The sequence below is a fragment of the Cuculus canorus genome, chromosome 5, assembly GCF_017976375.1.
Source record: "Cuculus canorus isolate bCucCan1 chromosome 5, bCucCan1.pri, whole genome shotgun sequence".
NCBI lineage: Eukaryota > Metazoa > Chordata > Aves > Cuculiformes > Cuculidae > Cuculus > Cuculus canorus.
The window spans coordinates 67374837-67400436 of NC_071405.1; the positions used below are offsets into that span (position 1 = coordinate 67374837).

Consider the following 25600-nt stretch of genomic DNA (forward strand, 5'->3'; position numbering starts at 1 on the left):
GCTGGCCATGGGGGATCTCCCTAGAAAGGTGGGAGAGGATCTCAGGAGAACTCCACTCTCCCAGACTGAAAAAGCCTGTCCTTCCAGCAGGCAGTGAAGAGGACCAGAAGCTCTCAGGGGTGGCAGAGGGCAGAAAAACATGGGAGGATGTGTCCTTCCATCCTTCCAGGAGGAGACATGAAGTGGTAAGAAAAGGAGGTGCTCAGCCCTGCACAGGGTGGGTTGGAGGGGCAGGGGAGCAGGGATAAGCAAGCTTCACCTTCGCACTGTCCTCTTGAACCCATGGCAAAGCCCTCCTTGCACTCGCAGCGGTAGGAGCCAACAGTGTTGATGCATCGCTGTCCCTGGCAGGTAGAGGGCTGCTCACATTCATCTCGATCTGGCAACACACAGGGAGACGGTCCTGAAGCTTTCTCCCTCCAGCATGGGGAAGGTTGAGTGCAGGGAAGGAACTGATCCACCTGCAGCAGGCTCTACCCAGGGGACCCGTGCCATCCCTCATCTGTCCTTGCGCCCTCCTCGCCATGAAGCAGTGATGAGGGCTGGCATCATAGGTGCCTGCCTGGATCTCCATGGGCACAGTCCTCTTCCTGAGCAAGGGTTCACGCCCATGGATCAGGCTGTCCAGAAGGTGTGCAGGTCGTGCATGCGTGTGTTTGGGTATGTGCAGGTGTGTGTGCACGAGTGCATGTGTGTGTGTGCACGTGCATGAGGGCGGAACACTGGGGAGACACTGGGTAGGTGGTAACCCTGTGCCACGCAGACATCTCTTACCCTCACAGCTCTGCTTGCCCTCCAAGACAGCGAGGGTGTACCCAGAGTAGCACAGGCACAAATAGGAGCCCACGCTGTTGATGCAGCGACCTTTTCCAGCACAAGGATCTTTCAGGCACTCATCTTCATCTGTGCTCAGGCAAGGAAGGAAGACAAGCAGTCACCACAGCAGCTGCCTGTCAGCCTCGTGGTGCAGCAGGCGGGCAAGGGCTCAGCACAGCTGCCAGAAAACCTTCCCCTGGGAGCCTGAAGGACCAAATGGTCCATCAAGGCCCGGCAGAAAGGAGAGGTCCCAACCTACCGATGCAGTGGAGGCGGCTGGGGTCCAACACATAGCCAGGGTGGCAAAAGCACCTGTATCCCTCTGGGGTGAGCACACATGTGCCAGCTCCACAGGAGAGGGGTGAAGATGCACAGTTGCCGACCCCTGGAAGGAGAGAGCACAGTGTTGGGAGCAGCACCGAAAGGTTTCACAGTCTAGTGTCTGCCTAAAAGCACACTGGGCAGGCTGCTTTTTCCCTTTTTGGAGAGTGGTGGCTGACCCTGCTCCTCTGCACCTTCAGGCAGCCCACACCCATAGGGCTGCATGGAGGACACAGCAGACCCTGCCATCTCCTCCAGCCTGAGCCCAGCTGGGATATCCTGGCCACACAAAAAGGTGGTGAAGAAGCCTGCCAGCCTCACGCCTCGGAGGAGGGCTGACAGCAGAGCGTGGCACCTGTGAGTGGGCTCCTTTTGAGGTGACAGCAGGACTCCCTGCTGTCCTGCTAAGTGAGGCACAGGCAGCAGTGGGGAGGCAGTGGGTGATCTCACGCCCCTCAGCGCTCAGCTGGATGGAGGATAGGGGGTAGCCCAACCCCAGACAAAAGGCTATTGAGGAAGATGCATTCCTCAGCAAGGTGCCTCTGCCAGGCCTGCTCCCCAAGGTGCTTCAGCCCCCGGCAGAGGGCAGGGGCCACGCGCCCAGACACTTAAGCAACCCTGGAACAACAGCGCCCTTGTTTCCAGCACAGTAAACAAGCCACCCCGGGAACCACATGCCTCCTCTTGCGCTCCCACTTCCCGATGAGTCAGCTCATGCTGTGGGGGGAACGCGGCCAAAGCCACCGGAGCGGGTGCGTGATCCCCATCGCACAGCAGCCACTGATGTCTCTGGCAAGTGCGCTGCACGCAGGGAAGGACCGGAAAGCCAAACACATTTCTTCCCATATGGGATTGCTCTCATGCCTCCCATGGCCAGCTCGATTTCCCTGGCTGGCAGCTGCCGGAGCCAGGCTGGAACAGCACCTCAGGATGGTAGGGCAGAGACTTTTCTTTGGGAAGTCGAGTAGGGCTTGCAGGAAGATGAGAAGGCTGGGGAAGGGAGAGAGCTCCTGGGCAGGGCTTAGGGTATAATTTCCCAATAGCACCAAGCAGAGGGACGAGGAAAATCCCTGAGAGTGGTGGACACATACCTGCACTCTGAGCTGGCATTTGTGTAGGAGGAGCAGCATCCCAGACGGTGGTGGGGCCAGGCTGGGGAGGCCCACGCCAGTACTCTTCATCCTCTGCTGAGGAAGAAGAAGAGAGGTGAGGTCCACATCACATTCCTAGGCAGAGGTGCCCACCCAAGGTTTACCTGTGCTTGGTGTCCCTGCAGCAACTTCCTCATGTTGTTACTTAATACAGCCTCTTCCACCTTGCTGGAGCCACCACCTCTCCACACCCCCAGTCCCACATCAGCCACTGCAGTGTGGTGGGGGTCCCCCCATGCTGCCCCACAGCCAGTCCAGCCAGGAGGCTATCCTGCCCAGCATCAGGGGCTGCCATGCAAAGGAGGCAACTCCCAGACCCCCTGCTCTCCTCCATTCTCTTTCCCACAGATTCCCTGCCCTCCTGTCAGCTGGGTGCTCACCTCTGCGTGTGGCGGGCTCACCTCTGGCAGGCTGCGCAGTGGCATCAGCAGCACCCTGAGGGACAGAAACATTTCACACTTCTACATTACCTATTTGTATGACATCCCCCTTCCTGCCCATCAGGCTATCACAGATGCACCCAGACATAGAAAGACAAACCTTACTCACCTGCCCAGCAGGAGAAACTTCACCTGGAAAATGAAACAGTGCATGGTTAGTAGAGACAAAGCAAGTAGGCATCTTCCTCAAACCCAGCCTGCCCTAACTTCACTCCACCTTTAAGACATTGGCTTTCAGTCCTTCATGTTCCTCTGCAAGAGCTTGTTCCCAAAACAGATCTCCTTTCCTGGCACTGCACAGACCCCAGGAGTTTATCCTCCAGCTGGTCACACTTCCCTCCAGCTGGGCTGCAGCACCAGGGCTGCCACTCAGACCTGAGGTCCTGTTGGAGGCTGCCTAGCCAGCCAGCACCAGCTGCAAAGATGGGGACACGGGAGCCTGAAACACTCATCTTGCTGTTCAAAGTCCTGAAGCAGTGGTGTCTTGTGCACCAGGAATGCTGGTAGGGCTGAAGAACACCTTGCATATTCACACATATGTAGAAACCTCTTATCACCTGGAACTCCATTCATGGGGACATGGCAGGACCTGAGAATTTGCCCACCCTTGCTAAAAGCCCAGACGGAGCACCTTTAAGCAGTAGACCCCACACTACCTTCACCTGCCAAGGTGACACGGTGAGGGAATGCCTCCAGGATGCTCCCACGCAGGCTGTCCTGCGGTTGCTGTCTCCTTGCTGCCCAGCCCAATGTCCAGTTGCTGCTCTCTCCTTGCTCTTCCAAGCTGAAGGGCAGCTCTTCTACCTCTGCCTTCCTCATCGACAGGCGGATATCAGAGCTGGAGTAGGTGTATCCATGTCCTGCTGGACAAATCTCCTTGAAAGCTTCTGTGAGGGGAAAATGAAATTGAAGCTTCAGAGGGCAGAGTCTGGAAGGAAGAGAGCTGGGATCGCATGTAGAAAAACTGGCTTACAACACCCAGACGTGATGGTGGGACAAGTGGAAGAAAGAAGTGAAGATAGATAGGTTTGCCAATACAAGTACCAGTTTCTCCTATCCTATCATTTTCTGGAGATTTCTAAGGGTTAAATCCTAATAAAAACATATCTGGGCTGCAGTGGGTGGATGGTTCAAGCAGACAGAATCTGCTCCCAGGGCAGGATTGGTTTCTAACAGGTACTGGTTAGTACTTTCGGACACCAAAATCTAAATCCCTCCCCTGGGTCAGTATTGCTAGGAAGGGATCATGCCACAGGAAGATCCAAGCTGAGCAAGAGAGATGATAAAAGTGAACCCCTTGTACCTTGGCATGAATGCTTTGTACCTCACTCAAGATGCCCAACACAAACTGCCTGAAGATTTTTCCCAGCTCTGAGGATTTTGGCGTTTTCTCCTCCACTCTACCCCCTGCTGAGACATGCTAAACTCATCCTCATCTGGCTTTTGCCCCAGCAGAAGATGTAAGAGAGAGACGAAAGGGCTGTTGAGGAAAGCCATGCACAGACATACCTATGTTCTCCCTCCAGTACAGAGCGGTTTCCCATAAGGGATTTCTTTAACTTTCTGGTATTATCCAGGTCTGCTCCCTGGGCTGCCGCACCTATCTCACAGGCATCGGCACTGCTCAGCTCTGGGTCTTGCAGCCATCTGCATGGCAGCGAGTTCAGGCAAGCCCAAGCCTCAGTTTAACCAGAGCAGGCAGACCTGAACCGGGCACATCTCACCTGAGCCGGGCATGGGACACTCCTCACAGTTCTTCCCCCAGCCCTTGCCGACGCGGCTGCAGCAGCAGATCTGCTGGGTGATGCGGTGGGAGAGGGGGAAAGAGCACACGCCTCCGGCTGCTGAGCGGTAACACAGCCCCTGCTCCATAGACACTGCTTTGTCCGCTAAAACACAACAGCAAGGGTCAGTGCCAGGGGTCGAGCTCTACACTCTCCAAAAAGAGAATGGGGGACACATGGTCTCCCCGCTCAGGCCTTTCTCTCCCCATGCTTCCCAGCCTGTCCCAAGGACTATCCCATCCATCTTCTCCCCAGAACAACTCCGGCCTTCAGCCACCAGGCTATGCCCCCCGCAGCACCAGCACCGAGCAAATCTAGCTCCTGCGGGAGCTCTCTCAGCCTAGGAGGCTTCACATTCTGCTGCTGCACCACAGCTACGTCCCCTTCGGCTCCACAGGGTCCATGAGATGTCTATGGAGAATGATGGATGAAGAGGGCCTGAAACATGGGGACTCATCCTGCACACAAGTGCAGGACAGCATAACACAAACACACTTGCAAGAGTCAGGAAACATGATGCAGCCTCCACTCATCTGTGGGGTCCCGCTCAGGCCCCTTCTCAAACTGAGGAGCCTGAGCCACTTACAGATGCAATGGCTGCGGGATGGGTCCAGCATGGTGCCAGGCTTGCAGGTGCAGCGGAAGCTGCCACGGGTATTCACACACTCGGCGTCTTTGCACAGGCCCTGCATCAAGCACTCGTTGATATCTGTAGGGTGGAGAGAGCCTGGTGAGACGTGGAAAAGCTGAGGCTGAACTGAATGCCCTGCCCGGTGCTTCCCATCCAGGTGCCATAGACCAGGGCAGTCTCAGCTGGGCTGGTGTCCAAGGCAGCCTCTGCACAGTTAGAGCCTCCACAGGACAGCAGTTCTACATCTGTGGCACAGGGGTTGCTCAGTGCAGCTGCAGAGATGGCTCGTGAATGACTGCTCTGCAGTCCTCACGGAAAATGGATATAGCCCCTCCAGTGAGCAAATCCAGCAGGGTCGCTCCTATGGTGACCCGTCATGATCGTTCTTTGCAAGCCTGTACTGGCAAGTCCTGCCCTCCCACCTTTCCCCTGGTCCTGCCCATCTGGAGATGTGATGCACAGATGTTCCTTGCTTAGAATGGAGATACTAGAAGGGGCTGACAGAGAGCAACCAGGCTCAGGAACGGCTTCCCCATTCCTCAGAGTTGAAGCATCACTGCTTGGTGGGAGTGGGAGCGTCACACAGCCAGTTATGACAGCTGGAGCTCAGATTCAAGGACTGAAGACATCTTCCCCAGTCCTGTGCTCTTAAACTCCATTGTTCACCCTACTGGCCGCCCCATATGTAGCTGAGACACACAGAGGCTGTCAGGGCCAAGCCATGATGTTCAGTCAGTTGGGAGCACCAACGCAACATGGGCACGCAGCAGGCCAGGCAGGAATAGGATTTGGCTGTGTAATATAATGGATTCCTCCTCCATACCAAGCACAGGACAGAGTTCATGAGAAAAAAAAGCGGACCGACCCCAAATGTGCTGGGAAGCACACTCAGAGGAGAGGCTTGGGCTCTCCAGAGGAGCCTCAGAGCTCATCTCGGTGACTCCCTGGCATGGTCGGAGCGCCGTGTTGTTCTGACACGCCAACTGGCCAAAGCGTTTGGCCTCTGCATAAGCAAAGGGATTGAAGGGATTAGAGTAATGAAAACACAAAACAAACAAGCACTAAGGGCTGAGCTTTATGAGCTTAATTTAAAACAGGGCCACGTCCTGGCCTCAGTCCAACCCCCTCTATTCCACTGGCAGCAGAGGACCCACCCGCAGTGGAAATCCCCAGAGGGAACAGAAGCAGGCAAGTGTGCTTGGGGCCACACATTCCTACTCCACGCTGGGGACAGGGCTGGACCATAAGTGAGGTGCTAGGCTTCCTAACAAACATCCTGCTGCAACAGCAGTGATGGGAAAATAACCATGAGGCAGCAGAGTTTCTGCAGAGTAGTACTTCTCCAGCCCAGCTTACAAAGGAGCATACCGAGGCACAAATCTCTGGTTCAGGTTTTTTTGCTGTTCAAAAACATCTTCCTAGCCGACTCCATATTGCCATCTCCCCCTGAGGCTCTCCCTGCTCCTGAGGGGATGCAAATCCAGAGCAGGTGCTGCAGGTCGCTGCTCACTGATATGAGTCCCTCCAGCTGCTCTGCTCCTCTGACTCCTATTCAATGTCTCCAGGTCACTCCTCACAGCCATAGCATCGGCCACGGCTGCATGAGGGATGACATCTGAGCACCAAGGAGAGTTGTTGGAATTTCTCCTCCAGGACAATGCGAGGAGGTTGAATCATTAATTAAGCAAGCACTGTGGAAAGTCCCAGCTAAAAGAGATGAGTCATTGGATTGCTCGCCCTGGGTTTGCATGGCTGGTGCCCAGGCTCCCTGCTGTATCTTTGAGATGACACCTCTCTGCTTACCACGAATCACGAGAAGGGAACCATAAAACTCCACTTCAGTCAGAGCACAGAAAAACACAAACACTGTGGGTCCAAGAGATGCCAAGTAAACATGAATCAGAGAGAAAAGTGCCGAGATAGCACCTTCCTCATACAGAGCTGAGGGACTGCAGAAGTGAGAAATGGATAGACCCCAGCAGCGTGGGGCGGGCAGGGCAGCCTGGCAGCATGGGTGAGCCACATGCTTGGAACAGAAGGACTCGCTTTTATGGCACTCTCACAGCTGAAAATGAACAACTGAACAAGTCGACAACTTTGCCAAATGTTTTCAGGCAACAGAATTTCTGTTGCTTTAGACAGGAGAAGTGTTTGTACACTCACACAGAGCAGAGCAGCATCATAGGTCCTTACTGTGTCAGCAGGACTTAGTAGGTGAGTTTTCCCGGGCTGGCCCAGCTACACACTGACTATGCGTGTCAGCTGAGGCATCCAGTCCATGTTTTTTCACTCTTAATGAAAGTACAGGGATTTTTATAAGTCACATTCTTTGTAGATCTCTACCAGAGAGTTAGATAACTGCATTTTACTTGTGTAAAAGTAAAAAGCTTGACAGAGGATGTGGGAAAGAAAAAGAGATGATGAAAGCAGCATCCTTACCTTGGCAGTGGCTCCGGTTCATCCTCTTGTATCCCTGGGGACACTCCACCTGCCCATTCTCAATCACAGGGTGTGCTAGGAAGAAAGCAAAAAGCGTGGGACATCGGCAGCAGAGCCAGTCATGAGCATCCTGAGGCACTGGCACAGATTGCCCAGGGAAGTTGTGGAGGTGTTCAAGGCCAGGTTGGATGGGCCTTGGGCAGCCTGATCTAGTGGGACATGTCTCTGCCCGTGGCAGGAAGGCTGGAACCAGAAGATCTTTAAAGTCCCTTACAACCCAAACTATCCTATGATTCTGTTCTATGATTCTATGACCCTACTTTCTCTCTGCCCTCCCTGCAGGTGGGAAAGGTCTTGCCTTGGATGGGCCTCTAACGACTCCCGGGGCAAAGGGAAAGGTGGGAGCTGCCACATTTCCCAAGCAGCGTGTTCTGCTGCTTGGCAGGTGCCAACCTGGTAATCCAGAAGTGCTGCCTGTGCTTCCTATCTATGACTGTGTCACCTCAGCTCCTCCCAGGCCAGTTTGGATAGCCAGATGGCCCATGACAAGGAGAATCAGAATAAAATGAAATACAGAGGTCCTGAACAAGATTATTAAATAAAAGCCCAGGGCCTGTTTATTACATTTCCCCCCTTTTTTACTGCATGTGATTTCCTGCCCCACTCTCTCTCATCAAAGAAAATTTCAAATCACTACTTAAAAGAGTGTTGTGGGTTTTAAAATGGCCTATAATATGCACAATTACATCTCTCTGAATTTTTTAAAGGCAAGTAAAATGTGGCCCATAAACGCCAAGCACATCAAATTTAGGCACCATACTTTGGAGCAAGAGAAAGGGAATCCAGAAGGTGATGGGTTGGGAATTGAGTAAGCATGGGGTGGAGTAGGAAGATGGGTGCTTTGACTAAGGATTGGATTTTCCCAGGGTGGGGCTTTGTTTTAATTTTCTGGACTGTACACTTGGAAACAAGAAGTGTGTGTAACAGCTAAGTGACTGTCCAGCCGTATTCCCACCACTCGGATTCCTCCTGCCTGGCATCAGGAGCTCACACCCTCATGTCATACATGAAAAGCCCTCCATAGCAATATCGAGGATCTGGCAGATTCCTAATGCATTGCAGCCTTCAAGAATCAGGGACAAATTGAGACCATCCTTGCAGCCGGAGATGGTCACAATGAGTCTGCAAAGGTTGAGAACACAAACAATACACTGGGGCAGAGAACAGCCACATCCATAACTCTGTGTCTTAGACATTTTGACTCTGTAATGCAGTTTAAAGCCACTCTAGGACACTTCTTGAAAGGCAAATATTAGCTACCTGCTTCCTAGGATACGGGTGCTTTGGAAATAAAAGACAGGAGAACAATAAGCCATTCATCAGCCTGTACCAGCAAGGAAAATAGAAAGCCTGGTTTCCCTGGGTACATTAAATGAAGCTACAAGGTTTTCCAGGTGCAGAGAGATCCTCAGTGAGTGGATAAATGACTAAGACAAAAAATCTATTCATCCCCTTAACGGTTCAGTCATGAATTATGAGCAGGAGGTGCTTAGAAATATTTGGATATTAGAGGCAAGGGGGTTGCTGCTGATACTGGGAATTGCTGGGTACATTTCCAACCTTCTTGGAAGGGAAAAACAACCTCTGGCTCATGGGCTCCAGGCTCAGTGCCCCAGTGGGATTCCAGGTCCTCCCACACTGCAGCCTGTGGGCTCGAAGCTGCCGACAGGCATTAACTGTGCTTGGAAGCATCTGTCAGCCTCAGCACGATGTGATAACAGACGCTCAAACGAAGCAGTATCATTATGCGCGAGCCCTCCGACAAGGAGCCAAGCACGCCAGAGATCAAACAGCGATGACATGTGTCAGAACCCCGCTCCCTCTCTGAAAAGCCTTTGTGGAGAAACAGATCCTGTAGCATCCCTCCACCAGATGCTGGTGGGGAGAGGGCACGGCAGAATATACCAACGATGGGGGTGAGTGTGCAGGTCTTGTGACACCTCAGCGCTTGTGAGACTCCAGTCTGCAGAAACCTGCAGCTCGTTACTGCAGCAAATCACTCATGAGGCTGTGGACAAATGTCTTAATTTTGCAAAGAAACTCGCCTTCCTTGGAAAGAATAACTGTAATGTAATGTGAGCAGATCTCTCTGTACCAAGGGGAACCACGACAGTTTCTGAAGTACTGGATGGAGGCTGCTCTTTTTCTGCCAGGACCTGGCCACAAGGGAAGACAGCGTGTGGCTGCAGGAGGATGTAAGCTATTAACTCTCAGTTTTGTACTAGGTTACTTGAGCAGAGGATCATTTCCTTCCACAAGCTCTGATGTCGCTGAACTACACCAGAGATGGCCAAAAACTCCTGAAAAACCAGCCTAAGACACCCGAGTTTCCTACAAAGGGGATCAGCACCCACCCCTCTCCTATGTAGCTGGTAGGAGTGGAAGACAGGCTTTGGAGGCTATCGCTCTGGAACACAGTAATGGGAAAAACCTGATCTGATGACGAGAGATGGCATTAATTTGCCAGCATCCGCAGCTGGAGAGGTCCCAGCCTCCCGTGTCTATCTGTCTCTCTACTCCCAGAGCGTGAGGCTGGGGATAGAGTGGCTGAGCTGCATCTGACAGGCAGAGGGATTTCAGGCTTGCTGAGGGTGTGATTTCAGAGCCTTGCCTCCCAGGCACTTGAGCCCCACGGGTGCTGCACTGAAGCAATGTGCTCACCAGGAGCCTGCACACCAGGACTCCCGCTCGGCTCTCTGCAGCAGCATCTCTCATCTTCACTCCCTCCAGCTCTGCTTCACGCCACCACCTGACGCTGCTTTCTGAAAGCTCTGCAGGCACCAGGCATCTCCAGCGAGGCTGGGCTTGTGCAGGGGAGCATGTGTGCAATAAGCTCACAGATCCAGAAAGAAGGAAGGGAGCACGAAGCAGCTACAGCCCAGGACTCCCACCAGAATCTTTGTCCCCAGCTAGAACAACACTCAAGCAGAGTAGAATGAGAAGGGAAATGAACGCACGGAAATCAGGCAGAGGAATTTTCCAGCCTAGCAGGATGATCGTTAAGGAGCCAGGCATACTTCAGAAGCCATCCATCACTTCCCAAGAGAAGAGGTGTTATCTCACGGCCCTGGCTGCTCAAATGCAGTCCAAAGACAGGATAAAGAAGCTCAGGCTGATGGTGAAGCAGAAAGAAACCACTTTTAGTGGTGGGAGCCACAATGGCCTAGGTGAGGCAAGGTTTGTAGAGCGAGATAATACATTGCATCAGGCTAGCCAATATCACTCTGTTAGAAGGTGAATAGACAAGCCTGCAGTCAGAAGAGAAGTGAGGAAATGCTCGGCCGCTGAAAGCCATCCCATTTCTTTCAACCCTTTCCATCTACTATACAAACGGCATTATCTCTCTGAGAAATCTTGCGTTGATGAACTTCTTTGCCACTTTCAGGATTCACTGACATTTCTGGAGACCCCGGAGCAGCTCCACATACGAACCCCAGCCCCTACTCTGCAACTCTGCAATGGGCATAGAGCGTGCAGTCGTGAGACTGGCTGTGGTGCCTCTGCTTGCTCTGGGTTTTCCAGTGTATGGGAGATGAAAGGAGCCAGAGCGCATGGTCCTGCTGCATCTAGAGTGGTGGGGATGGTGGACCCAGTCAAACCTCAGCCTAGTTTAGCGCAAAGCAGAGAAGATCAGCCTTCACTGCAGAGAGGACCTCAGCTGCTGAACTTGCTGGCAAAAGAGCAAAGCAGCTCCGACCCAAGAGCAGCCGCCAGAGAGAAAATGTATTGAAGATGTCACACGAAGAAGTAGGCAGGGCTGTGGCTGTGGGGACAAGATGAGTTCCCAGGCGGGATGGACAAGAGGGAAAGGACACAAGTCCTCCAGTCCAGATGTGACATGACTGCTCTCCTCTTCTCTGGGTGGTCTGTGATAGGTAGACTCCCACAAGACTTTCTCCAATGCCCCAGCAAAGGCTACAGCAGCAGGGCTGGGGAAGGCATGCACCAGTTCTCATGAACAATATGAAGCTAAGCCCTCTGCTCTACTCATGGTCAATAAAGACCTTCAAGGTGGAAAAGAAGCTTGGAGGAAAAAATAGTCTGATAATTACTGTTGGCTTTTTGGGCCTCTTCAACAGAGAAAAACTAATTCTTGTCCCACAGTGGCTTCCAGCTGGTGCAAGACAGCTTTAGACCTAAAAAACTCACTTTTGCAACACTGCACTCCCATGTGCCAGGCCATAATGCCATCATTTGCCAAAACGATGGGCAAACCAAGCAAGAACAAGGCATTCCTGAAAATGCTGCGCTTCCCAGGTTAAGCACTGATCTCTGTGGTAGTGCCATAAACTCGCAGCTTCTTTCCCCACCTCCAGCCCTTCTTTACTGTCCCAGACAGACTCCTTGTGGCACATGGTGTAGCAGTGGTAGAATCAGCCCCCTCCACAGACTCCTTCCCATAGGTTCAGGGTTTTTTCCCCCTGTATCCTCCCTGATCTGATCACAACAGGAGCAGACCAGGGGGCTGATTTTCAAGGGGTTTCCTGTGGCTGTTTCAATGCCTGCAGGCTCAGCGCAGGGGAGTGTGTGGCTTGTGAGCTGCTCAGCATTTCTGATGACGACAACTCCATGGGTGAGCTGCCACCCCTCTCGTGGTGGGAGGTCTGTTTGGGGAGTGCTGCGGATGCCAAGCCAGACATTACAAGATCCAACTTTCCAGTGAAATTCAGACTTTACTCTAGGACAAAAAACTTAAAAAAACACGGGGAGCAAGAATAAACCCAAAACAATAGCCTCAAAGACTTGTTTCTGAATGCTGTTAAAATCCATACGCAGAAAGAGAGAAAGCAGCCCAGGAAGATCTGCAGTGAGCACAGCCAGTGAATGTGCAGCCCAGTCCACACTCAGGCTGACTGCAGCCTGAAGTGTGGGACAGCAGGCAGTGAAAAACCAGGACCAGGAAGACAGAGGTTTACTTCTGCAGCCAGAAAGTCCCCCAAGCCCTGCAGAAAGACGAGACTTGTAGCTTCTGCACAGTAGAAGGGAGGGTGTCCATCATTGGTGTGGGCTTCTCCCAGAACACTAATGGTCGCAGAGCTACGTGGTCTCAGGGACAGGGAAGAGGTAGAAGAGGAGGGCTGTGACCCCCTCTGGGCAGAGCGCCTTGCCTTGCCTTTAATAAAAATGCTCTGCTGCCAGTTCTCTTTATCCCCACATGCCTGAGGAGGGCCAAGGCTTCAGGGAAACCAGTGTCCAAACCTACACTCTCCCTGGGGTCTGTGTTAACCTGCAGCTTGTGTCTTGTTTGTGTTAGTTTCCATGGACCATCTCTTGACCTTGTTCCAGTACGTTCTTCTCCACTCTATACCCCAAAATAGCACATGGTCCAGCAGGCAAGCAGTAGCCCAGCAGTGTGCTCGCTACTAGCCCCACGCCCCGAGCCTGCCACGGGACAGGACCTTGCTTCAGTGCAGCTTCCTCGCCAGCACTGCTCAAATACCCTGCCAGTCCTTGCGCTTCCTCCCATCCATTGTCTAAGTGTCTCTATTTCAGCTACTTCCTCAGCATCCCATTCCCTTTTCTCACTCAACCTTCAAGTTTTACCTTCCAGCTCCCATATCCTCCTTCCTCTCTGTTCTAGCCTTTCAGCGTGTGCTCCAGCACCTTCTCTGAGTACTAAAGACGCAGGAGAGTCATTGGATGTCTCCAGCTGATTTATCCTGTCTTACAGCGCAGCACATTTCATCCAACCATCTCCAGCCGTAGCTGAAGGAGTGCAGCTGCACAGCAGCATGTAGGTGTCCTGCCACTCTCCAGGGCCTTGCTCATCTCTTTCTTTCATGTGTTGGGTGACAGCTTTTGCCCTAACAGCTCAGAGGGCAAGCTCTTGGCTCTCCCTTTTCTTACAGAGCTGTCTCTGACATGTTCTGGGGATTCCACCTTCAGCTCTTACTTACACAGGCAACAGCAAACTCGCAGTGACTTCTGTTACAGTCTGCTTAAATATCCATCTCTGTGTCCACTTCCCTGAAGGGACCGATCAATATACACCCCCAGCAGCAAACCAGACAGACAAAAGCCTGAGCAGAGCCTAAGGAAACCTCTGAGACTAATGGAAGACGCGCCAGAGAGAGTCCTGGCCAGGTCAACCCCACCTCTACCTTAAGTCTGAACTCAGCTTTTAACACAGTCTCCGTGCAACGCAGACAAAGCAAGTGCCTTGACTTTTCCGATACTTGGCAAAATACAAAAAGTAGAGGGGATTGGTCATGAAAGGTTCACTCAGACAGATGCCTGCCTCTGATTCTTCCTCTTCTTCTTCTCTGATGTCTTTCTGCACACAAACACGTACCAAACATGAAAGCTGCAGTCGATGGAGACATACGGACGTATTCAGACTCTACTAACAATCAGTGTCTCGGGCAGACAGTCAATCCAAACAAGTTCTCCATTTGTCTAGCTCTTGCCTGGCTGCACTTCTGTACATTTTTAAGTGTTTACACTGAACTAGCTTCTGCCTTTTCTGTCTCTGGTTGCTGGAATTAAATTCTCAGAGCTGTTAAGTCTGCTCTAGTGCATACTTCCCTGCAACACAAAAGCACAAGGAGAAGTTCTCCCTGAAGACCACAGTGCCAAGAAGAAAGCTCAAAACATCCACTGGACATGTTATCTCTGTGCACGAGACACCAGGTCACTGAACTGCAGCCCAGTGACTTTGAGAGAGCACAATACAGGCCAGAAGACAAGGAGACAGAAAGGATATAAGCATGGGATGTGGTCTACAGACAGAGATGATGTGGAGTGATGCCTTTACACTGGACAGACATGAATCTGGGAGACCTGGCAGAGGGGGCATGGGGCAATGAGAGGTTACAGTGCTAATTTGCTCCATTACAGCAGTAAAATCACGGAGAAAGAACCGGTTCCATGGCTCCACTCTGGGGTAAGATCTCTTGTGTGTGAAGACAGCGCATCAGAGAAACAGATGCCAGCTGCCTGGACTTCTCACTTCAGAACAGCCAGGCTCTCTTGGACTGCCTCCATCAAGTGTCTGCCCTACAGCTCCCTTTACTTGCACTGTGCAGTCTCCTACACGTGAGGCTGGTTATGGAAGAGTCAACCAGAGATAGTCAATGGAGGAAGACACTTGCACATGATTAAAGAGGATGAAAATGGCCTCTTCCACTAGCCTACATTCCTCCAAAATCAGCAAGAGCCATTTGGCCTTCAAGGGGGAACTTAATCACCCAAAGTCAGAGACTAAGAATGGGATTTTCTTGTGGCATGGAAAGATGGAAGACACATTGGGATTCATTTTTCATATCCTGATGGAATTAATCCGAAAAAAAGCAAGACAAGCATCTGTCCACTCAACGAAGACCAACTGCCCTTGAGTTTCAGCTGCTGCTGGGATGTAGGGTGTGTGCTGAGCTATGGAAGTGGGAATTGCTGGCAGCTAGAAGGCACTTCTTAAGTGCATTTGCTCTACTGGCTGACTGCAAGGAGCACATAGAGGTTTTCCATGTTTGTTTTAACATCTTGGAAGCATGTGATTTAAGCTGCATTTTGAGCATGAAGTCCATCAGAACAGACATTGCTAGAGCTCTGGCCGCTAAGTGATACCCAGAATCCTGGCACGGAGAAAGAGAAAGGTGCAGAGATTTTGCAGCCATCTGCAGCCTAATGGAAGTGTGATGTGGCCCTCACGTTTCCTAATGGAGGAATCAGAGAGACAGGGTGAGAAACAGCGACACTACTACGAGATACGGAGGAAAAAGCTGTGACTGGGGATGTGAAGGTCTGGGATGAAACGGAGAGGGCTGAGCCCCACGTGGAGCATTTCATTGTTTGTGGTGGGCCCAACAACTCCATGATCACTCCCATACTGCAGCCCAGGACTCCCTCAGGGCTGGCATGCAGATGAGGGTAGGTGAGCAGCATCATGGCCTGGAGCCACAGCAGAGCTGTACTGAGTGGGAAGATGACAGCAATCAGAGCTCCCCAGTCCTGTGCTGGGTTCCAGGATGCTGACAACCTTGTCTGTGATTGCAAGGAATTTGGCTCCAGCTGGTCCCTGCTAAGGAGGAACTGAATCAAGGGAGGACAATTAGAGGCAAACAGCTCTTGGAAGCATGCATGTGAGTGAGTGGGACAGCCTCTAGGCAGAACTAGAAGGCACCAACACCACATTTGCTTGCATAAAACCTGCCACCTTGGACACGTCTGCTCTCCTCAGCGGTCAGTCTCCTGGATCACGGTATCTCTTTATGTTAGTTCTTCGATCCAGCCAGGTGGTGATGAAAGAGGGCGGGCAGATAGGGGAATGGAGAGCTCCCTGCCCCGTGCATCCACACCTGGACCAGACCCAGTCAGCACCAACTGCTGGAGCCGCTGTGCCTGCAGGGCTGCCTCCTCCTAGCCAGGAGTCCTTCAACACGGCCTTTCCACCACAACACAGGATGGGGCCATGGTGCAAGGGGCCAAGCCTGTCATGGAGCACCCTGACTGAAGTGGCCAAGGAATCCCCATCTCCTGACGGATCAGTCTGTCCAGCTCCCAAGCACAGCAGAAGTGGAGCTGGACGCCCGTGCCATTGGAATGGACCCCGGGTGCACTCCAGCCAATTGTTTGATGTAGTGTTATTTCCAGAGCCCCTGCCAAGCCCGTGTCAGGCCCAGAGCAAGCCCGTAACTCTATAGGGCCAAGTCTGCATCCTCCTCCACCAGCTTAGGACTGCACCTCCTAAAGCCACAGCCACTCTTTTACCATTTCTTCCTCTGAGCGGAGTGGCATGGCAGGAACTGCCAGCCACAACGGGGTTTCACAGGGGCAGTTTAGCAAGAAACCACTGAGCTTTGGGCCAGCGCACAAACTAGAGTGTTGCTCCCCGGGGCGCAGGCTCGGGCAGCAGCCAGCATGGCCCCACACGCTGCCTTGGACACACCACCCATCCCCAAGGGCCTTGGGCAAAGGAGAGCCACGCAGCCGGGGACCCATGGCTCTGCTCTGTGTCTTCCCATCTGTGTGCGGCAGCCCAACCATTTTTGCTTGTTGAGGGTGTCATCTCTTGCGCCATCTCCAGTGGCGGCAGCACTCACCTGGCCGGGGAGGGCAGGCCAGACACCGGTCCGTACCCCAGAAAAGCCCCACACTGCCACAGCAGTCCTCCAGCCTCGTCAGCCCTGGCACGGGGTTGGTGCACTGAGGAGACAGAATCAGAGGATCAGGCTTCTGCGGGATGGGGATGTGCACCTGTCTGAGGTGGCAGCGGGTGCAGCGGCAGCACCGCTAGCACTGGGTACAATGGTTTGGGGTCAGAGGCTGGCATGGCCCTCCTGGCGTAGCTCCCCACTAGGACACAGCAGGACCAGTTTAAGACAGTAAACAGCTGTGCAGACAGAAGGTCGCAAGACTCCATTGACTGCACCCCTCAGAGAAGAAGAGGACATTAAACAGAGTAGGAGATGAACCAGAGATGGTATCATGCAGCAATGCCCCGGGATCAGCCCCATGCCTGGCTGATTAGCCAGTGAAATCGGTGCACCACTCCAGCCCGCGGGGAGCTTGCGGTCAGGCGGTTTCCTCTGCTTAGTCTCTCTTTCCTGCCACCCCTGCGCCCCCATCAAGGCCCTCTGGATTACAGGCTTCCCCATTAGAGTAGAGCCGCCGCGGCCCACAGGCCAGAGCTGGCCCTCGTCCAGGCGTGTGTGGCCGCCTGCCCAGCGCCTGCATACCGATCGGCTCGGCTGCGGCTGAGTGGGGAGAGACAGCTCTCCCCGTCAGGCTCCTTGCCCTTTCCTGGCCATGGCATCACGCTGGCTGGATGAGGTGCAAGCACAGCAAGGGTACCCTCTGCCACGTCCCTCACCACCCTAAAGTGTCTCCTGCAGCCTCTCCAGGCATCTGCAAACATCTCCGGGCATCTCAATTTGCTCTCGGGGCAGACAGATGCTGTCTCACCACGGGGGAGCAGGGCTTTTCCAGCCCCAGGGTCTGATCTCATTTATTTTTGCACTACGGAATGGCTGAAAATGTGTCCCACTAGAAATGGCTTGGATGGGAGCGACTGAAACACAGAATGGGAACCAGAAGCAGCCCCCCCAGAAAGGTCTGGGGAGCAGTGGGGAGGGGACAGAGTCCCAGGCTGTCCAGCTGGGTGTCTTGCTGAGCACAAGCTGCTCTGGGGATGCTCACAGGTGTTCCTGTGGGTGCCAAAAAACCCTGATGCTTTTCCAGTGACGCAAGAGAAACATATGGGGAAAGACAAAATAAGAAATTACGACGACTGCGGGAAAAGGGCAAGAAAGCCCCTCACGTGCATTTGCTTCCCAAGCCCCAACTGAGCTGCCTGGGAAGGCATCGTTCCATGGAAATCAGGCTTTCATTTATCGTCTGAGAGGGAAAGGAATTTTCCTATGTTTTATACGTTTCCTACAATAATCGCAGAGCATGGCTGTAAATGTTGCTATAAATAGGGCACCCCTTTTAAACGAGACTGTGTGTGAAAGCCATCAAGTCTGGGCTGTGCTGCCCCAGGGCACAGCCTGGTCAGGGCAAGCCAGCGAGGTCTCTCAGCTGTGCCAGAAAAAGCTGTTTCTTCCCAAGTACTAACACATTGCCGCCCATGCCCACAGCACCTGGGTGATGCCCACACTGATGCCGAACAGCTTCATACAACAAAAGGCCACCCCTCCTGCCCCATAAGCCGGAGCACCCATACTCCAGAACAAGAAACGTTTCTCACACACACACTCCAACACTCGATGGGTGACCCCTTACCTGCCCATGCAGAGCCTCCCGAAAGCACCTCCCCAGCAGCCCTGGGGTTCTCTGCTGCTGCTGCCCGCTCTCTGTGGCAATGCTGTTGCCATTCCCGTGGGTGTAGGTGTACCAGGGCACAGCAGCTAGCTGAGGCACCAGGACCGCCTCCACACTGTTCTCCTCCGACACCTCCGGGTCACCGCGCACCCTCGCCACCTGGTGAATCTGCACAGTGGCTTCTGGAGGGTGGTTGATGTGGACGTTCACCAGGGAAGGGTTCAGGGAAGCTGGAAGAGAAGTTTATACCACAGTTATGACAATCCGGCAACAACTTGACACCCGAAGAGCATCTTGTCATCAACAAAGTCATAAGGGAGGAGAGGCAGCTTGACCCACACCAGGGAATCTAGAGGAAGAATGCATCTAAGAGAAAATACTTACCTGGCCAAAGCCAAACCAAACCTACAAAAACTTTCCTCAGCAACCTGAGCCTTTCAGAAATTAAGGAAACCACTTTGCTAACAAGCTGGCCTGAAAAGGCAATATAAGGAAGGAGATGGTGGCCTCCTCAGGCCTGTTAATGGCTCCCCAGAAGATCTGAGGAGTACATACATAGGAAAACTCAGAAGCAGGAGGGAGACCTGGACTTCTGTCAGAGGAACGTAGCACCAGCAGGGCGCCCCTTGCTCAGGGAATAGTGGCAAGGGTAACTTGTTTAAGAGTTCAGAGGACTTGACACCCATCTCTCTCACCTGTGCCAGCACTCGCCCCTTCCATCCCTTGCTCCCCATGGCATTTCTCCCACACTCTCCGACTCTCGCACCCACCACCCCAGTTGCCTTTTGGCCTCCAGGGGGGCCAGAGCACAGCTCTGCGAGAACAAGGCATTGGTCCGAGGGCTCCCCTCTATTCCAAGTGCCTCGGCAGGCAGAAGAACGCAGCTACGCTCACCCAGCTGGTTGGACAAGGGCAGGGTGTAGGTGGAGTGCTTCGTGGAGCTGCCAGCTGGGGTCTTGGGGGCTCTCCCTCCTTGCTTCTTTTCCAGAGAGGGAGCCGGCAGGTGGCAAAACTTCCCCGTGGAGTTGGAGGGGCACCAGCACTCATCCCGGCCCACGCAGCGCCCTCCATTCAGGCAGGGAATTTGGCAGAAGTCTGCAAGGCAAAGAGAAGTCTGCTTAGCTGAGAAACCAAGCCACTGCCTCTATCAAGAGGCAGCTAGGGGAGGCCAGGCAGCTGGATCTGGGCTAACACTAGTCCCACGGTGCCCAAGGAGCAGACCCAGCACTGGAGGCAGCACTTGGAGCTTGCAGGCAGCCCAGGGTCCCTGTTGTGCACCACCATTCAGCAAGCAGCAAGTGGAGAAGCTGGGGTTCTCCCTGAGCTCTGCCCCAGGCTGGAGTCATGGGTTGATGCCTATGAGCCCTTAGGCCAGCTGTGGGGCAGCCAAGGTGGCGGTGCTGGCACTGCAGGATCCCTCGGAGTCAGGCAGGAGCTATGGCCACATGCAGCCGAGTCAGCACAATTCTTTCTCTTCTGCATCGCCCCCTTCCCACTTGGCAGAAGTGAGCTCAGACGGAGCTCAGTGGGGATGTGAGAGGCAGAAGGAGAGAATGGGCAGAGAGCCACGTCTTCAGAGACTGTTTCCTGGCCAGCCTTGGCCCTGCCAGCAGCTCAAGTGGGAGATGCGTGGAGCGGGACAAAAGAATGGGGAGCAAAATTGAAATCGAAGTCACATTTTTTCTGGCCTCATCAGATGCTTGAAGCAACCCAGAGTGAGCGACGCTCAGGCAAGGCATGGAACTCCCCGACAGATCATCCTGACTCATTTCAGAGTGAGAGGAGATGCTGCTACTGCACATCCCAGGCTTGTTAGGTTTGTCCCAGGAGATGAGCTGCCACCCTACTCTGAGTTCATTTTATTCAAGCCCAGCACCAGTTTTGAGGTGAGGAGACACATCTTTGGACTGAGATCTAGGCAGAAACTCCCATGAAGCCCATATCAGTCAGTGTTCAAAATGGCCAGACTTTGCACTTTCTCATTGTTAGAAGAACTTGAGAGGTACAACAGTTTTTAGAGGACGAGTCCCACCAGGGTCCTGCAGGCTACTCCACCAACTGGCTTCGAGAGGATGTGCCCAACCCACAGTTGACCATCCCAGTGACCTGACGAGCAATCCCAGCAGCTCTGAAACGCCAGCAGAGGTTTCAGCAGCCCTGTTTATAGGAACAGCTTGCAACCTGCAGCCAGCTCTCCTGGTTGCCACGTGAGTGAAAGGAGAGACCAGGAGGAAATTAGGTGATGAAAGTCAGCCCCAGGAATGGATGCCAACGAAAGCATTGAGCTGGCTCTGAGAAGGAGGGGGTGGTGAGGCTTGGCCGCAAGCCTGATTCAAACTCATGCATCCCCACTACCTGGGGTGGGATGGAAACAGAAGTTGCTTGCCCAGGAAAGAAATCAGTGAGGGAAGGTCTCCCCAAAGACAGAGACAATGTAAGCCCCAAAGGCCCCAGGAGACATCTTCCTGGGCATTGGGAGGGGACATCTCATCTCATACCCACACCAGCCCAAGCTCTCAGTCTGCAGAAGCAGAAAAAGCAGGAGGAGAGTGGGGGAGCAGACAAGAAGATGGGCCTGGGGCCCTGCGGCGCTCACAGATACGGAAGCCAGACTTGGGATCGTGGTCATGCCCGCCTTGGCTATAGAGAGTGGTGGTGTCTCCTTTCTCACAGCTGTTGTAGCAGCGCCCGCTCCGGCACGTCTGTTTGCAGATGGTGGGTGTGAAGACGATTTTTATCTTCCTAATCTTTTCTGTCAGGTTGGCCCCTACGAAAGAAACGGAGAGTGCAAAGTGGAAACAGCATCTCTAGGCCAAGGGGCTGGTAATCTGCAGCTCAAGCCCTAGAGCTCTCCCAGAGCAAGGAGGGGTCTGTGACCCTCCCCACGGCAGAGTCTCTCCCTGCCCCTTCCTCGCTCCAGCCTGCCCTCTGCTACAGCATCAGTAACCATGTCTAAACAGAAATGGCCAGTAGCATGCTCTGCCTGCCCAGCTAGAGCGGCGTAACTCCCTGTGAAGGGACACATGCACGCTAACTTCAGCATAAACAGTGTTGTGCTCTAGACAATATTCCTTCTCAAGCCATGCCAGAAACCAGGAGACTTCCCATATGAACGACCACACTGATATCTGTTAAGGAGGGTATCGGTGCTTGAGAAAAATCATGTCTCTCTGTAAGCATCTCCTGACCTGCAGTTATCTGCGGTCCCCCCCCCCAGTCCCTGACTATTCTCAGATACAGCGGGAAATGGCACTTAGAACTCTTGGGGTTTGCAGAAAAGAGACAGCAGGCAGAAATATTGTGTAACCGTGAACCAGCTGGCTTGGGGCACCACAGCCCTCCATCAGTGAGACAGCTATTTCTGCACGTGCCCCCTTTAGTGTGCTCACCCCTAACTCTCCCTACTTCAATCCCCACTTTCACATTACAGCTCCAATCACGCTCACGGCTCTACTCAGAAGGGCTGAGATGTCACATAGTGCCTCCACGGGGAACCATGGCTTCAGACGGAGCCAAGCTGCAGAAGACAACTTGTATCTGTCCTAGCTGAGGAGCTGCTGAGGCTCTGCCTCAGCAACCACACGTCCCTACACCCTGGACTGATCCTTGTTCATGTCAGAGGGCACCAAGAGGGCAGCCAAAGGGAAGAATTACATGGTGGTTGCACAATCTGACCTTGAGACCTGTTCAGACTGAGAGTGAAGCTAGGAGACATCGTTCCTACAGACTGAGGCAATCCTACTTCAGGGCAGCATCCTAGGGTATCACACCTCTGGGAGGCATCTGTCACAGTACCCCTGGCTCCTCTTCCCTGCTGTCAGCGTTTTGCTCCTGCTGCTCTGTCTTCCTTCAGTAGGGGCTCTTTCTTTGCCAAGCCCAGCAATGCCCACGCTGACATTCCCTTTCCATCCCACCCAGTGGCACAGTCCTGAGAGTCCAAGGTTTCTTGGAGATCTGTAGTCACACCATTACCCTTCCCCAGGACACTGTCACAAGAAGCCCCAAAAGAGTGACAGCACTGGAGGCCTTACCCCTTGCAGACAAGCTCTGCTCCTGGGAAACAGTGTGTGGCCCAGAGCTGCTCTGCTCACGTCCATTCCCATTGGGGAGTGCATTAGATGTGAGTTGGTCGTTGCTGGCGGGGTAGCGCCGGACAGTTCGTGACGGCCCTGTGTGCTGGAGGGAGACAGGAGAGCCAATTCTGCTCTGAGACCTGCGGAAGAGAAAAAAAAATAACCAAGACTCCTCACAAGTCATTGCACTGACTCACAGTGTCTTTCCAGCAGGATGCACTGTGGCAAACTTCACTGCAAGCTGCCTCAGCCACCACCACAGGTCTCTCTGCCCGCCTGAGCAGAATCCCACTTCTCATCTGCTTTCAGTCACCACGACGGCACCATTTCACTCTAGGGATTGTGCCCCATGCCCAGAGCCTGGTAGGGCATAGTGCTCCCCAAGATACCCTTCCTGTACCATCACATCAGGCTGCTTCACCACAGGGATGCCCTCTGGCTGTCTTGCAGCCACTCACACTCGAGGGCTTTTCCTTATTCTTATGGTGGGAACTTTTTCAGGCCCTGCTTTCCCAGCCTGAAATGAGCACTGAAAAACCAGCGAGGCAGTCAGAAGGGAAGCCAGGCTGAGCAAATGAAAAAAACTTGGCCCACAAGAGTCACAAACGAGAGAAAATAACCAAGAACTCACTACTGCCAGCACAGTTACGAGTTTTTGCAGTAAATGCATTTACGGCTTTTGGTATTTTCTGAGGACTATGCGTGGAGAAGCCATCCAGCTCACAAAGTCACACTTCTTATACTCTGTGACAAAGCCATGTAGACCACTAGGCAGATCCTTGCATTAAACCAACAGAACAGCACATCTTGCTCTACTGCACTTGCTCCCATCCTCTCTCACTGACCGGCAGCACCAAGATTCCAAGAAGGTGCTCTGTCCTTATCAAAAAATATGTCACTCACTCTTGCCTGTACTACCCGCACGGAAAAAGGCTTTAGTACACCAGGGGCCAAAATAGGTTGACTGCTGATACGCCCCTTGAGTTTCTTTGAAAGTCCTTGCCTTAGATTCCTCCGCAACCAAACTTAAACACCAACAGGTCTTCTGCATACCCTGTCCAACACCTCCATCCCTGACCAGATGGATGGGGCAAACTAGCTCTGTCCCACCAAAATGCCCAGAGAGGTCCACCCCACTTTATGGTTGTCACCTTTTGCCTGTGACAGTCAGCACAGGGGAGGTGTTTCTAAACCTAACAGAACTGGATGATCCAACAAGAATTGGCTGACAGCAGCTCTGGCTCACTGACATTCCTGGCTTGGATAGCTTGGAATAACGGTAAGATGTGGAGAGATGGAAAGGAAGATAATGCTGCACTGCTGTTCAAAGAGGTTAAGCATGATACACAAGGTAACTGTCAGCCAGTGAGCCTGAAATCAGCCCTGAACAACAGAATGGAAAAGATGACGAACAGGTCAATTAATTTGGAACTAAAGGAAAAGAATATAGAAGTGAGGTCTAGTCAACGGGGTCTGTGGAGAACTGCTCTTGTCAAAGGAGTCCATTTGCATCATTTGCTAGAATTACATACACGCACACCGACAAGCTGAGAGCCCGTTCTATTCTGATAAAAAAATAAACACGGCAGTACAATGTCAATCAGGCACACATGAAATGAGTAACAAACTGGCTGTGTGACAGAACACAAGAAGCAGTTGTTGCTGGGAGGGAATTAGATGGGTTCCAGGTTGATCAGTACGAGGCCTGGCACGTTTCAAGGATTTCATCTGGAAATAAATGCTTTTATTTCGAAATAAACATATGATCGACATTGATAATGTGTGCTGCTGACACAGAAATTTGCAATGTGGTGTATTGTGATGAGAACAGAGCAATCACACAGAGCAGTTTGGATCACCGTGGAGGAGAAATACATCCAAGAAATATGGGGTTTCAATAGAGCCAAATGCAGAATTACACTTCTAATAAGAAGGAATGCAGGCAGCAGCTGCAGATAGAAGGAGATGATCCTGGAAACCAGCAATTCTGAAAAGATTTTGGGGGTAATGACAAGCAATTAAATATGAACTGTCAGTTCAATGCCCTGACATCAGGCAATGAAACGCTGCAGGAACAGGGAGGTATTTTTGCCTTCCTACACATCCTCATCACAGCAGGGAGTATGTATGCTAAAATATCACACCTAGTTCTGATGAGAAAAATGTCACATCTTCTACGGGATGCTGAAAAACTGAAGAAGATACAAGAAAAAACATGACAAAAGTAATCTGAGGTGAAAATGTCTTTGTGTATGGAAGCAAAAGGATTCGATCTCTTCAATTTAGCAAAAAGAAGATGAAGAGGTGCTCTGATTACAGGGCACATTTCTACAGGAACAAACCACCAGGTGTAAAGAGCCTTGTAATCGAACCAAGAAAGGCAAACCACGAAACATCTGCAAACCAAAGCCAAATGACACCCTGCTAGAAATCACGCCCACAGCAGCCGTACAGCTTTCTTTCCGCAAAAAAAACCAAAACAGTAGTGGATTCCCCAACTCCCGATACCATCGCTTCAGCTCAGGAAAAATGTGCTGCTAGGAAATGAGATATCACTGGAACAGTGCAAACGCAACTAAAGAAAGATGTATAACCTGTGCTGTCCTTGAGTTGATTTTCGATTACCTATTGATCTATCAATTGGTTTTGGCCTTGAGCTGAATTCAGGAATGAGTGGTTTTACCCCAGAGACAGAAGTCTCCAGTCTGGATATTCATTACCTAATTTCCTGTGTTTCTAACACATGAAAACCTTGAAAATGAGTGGCTGAGTTTCTGGGTGGAGGCATGAACAGGAGTCCTGAGTGCTGGGCAGACATCCAGTTTTGCAGGCTGAAGGTTCATATGCCGTTTGGAGTGGAGTCTGGCTACAGGTCATTCAGGGATGGAAACAGAGCAGGTGGAATTGGTCAAAGAGCACAGTTGGATAAAAAAAATCATTACCTGCTGATAAAAAAAATGTTGTCTTGTGAAAATCAAGATCCAAATTAAGAAGAAGACAGCAAATAGTGCTTGTTTTTCAATAATCAGCAAGGCTAAACAGAATAATTGCAGAGAAGTGAACTTTATCGCAGTCCTACCTCAGTCCCTACCAGCCTCTTTCAGAAGCTCTCCTGAGATTCTGCAGA

General features: G+C 52.3%; 1 protein-coding gene across 9 annotated transcripts in view; it reads right to left on the minus strand.

Annotated features, from left to right (window-relative positions):
• The window catches only part of LTBP2 (latent transforming growth factor beta binding protein 2), a 69368-nt gene that overhangs the window by 14536 nt on the left and 29232 nt on the right, over positions 1-25600 (minus strand). For 2 of the 9 annotated variants that reach the window (XM_054067186.1, XM_054067184.1), the window contains exons 4-18: positions 22432-22613; positions 20997-21167; positions 19295-19495; positions 18362-18630; positions 16681-16783; positions 7583-7657; positions 5099-5221; positions 4453-4617; positions 3385-3615; positions 2838-2860; positions 2669-2723; positions 2229-2324; positions 1076-1201; positions 775-903; positions 260-379 (exon numbers count right to left, since the gene is read on the minus strand). In XM_054067186.1, the coding sequence (XP_053923161.1) occupies positions 260-379; positions 775-903; positions 1076-1201; positions 2229-2324; positions 2669-2723; positions 2838-2860; positions 3385-3615; positions 4453-4617; positions 5099-5221; positions 7583-7657; positions 16681-16783; positions 18362-18630; positions 19295-19495; positions 20997-21167; positions 22432-22613 (2069 nt within the window). The remainder of the gene's footprint in view (positions 1-259; positions 380-774; positions 904-1075; positions 1202-2228; positions 2325-2668; positions 2724-2837; positions 2861-3384; positions 3616-4452; positions 4618-5098; positions 5222-7582; positions 7658-16680; positions 16784-18361; positions 18631-19294; positions 19496-20996; positions 21168-22431; positions 22614-25600) is intronic. The other 7 variants (XM_054067193.1, XM_054067192.1, XM_054067189.1 and 4 more) reach the window with 7 other exon arrangements.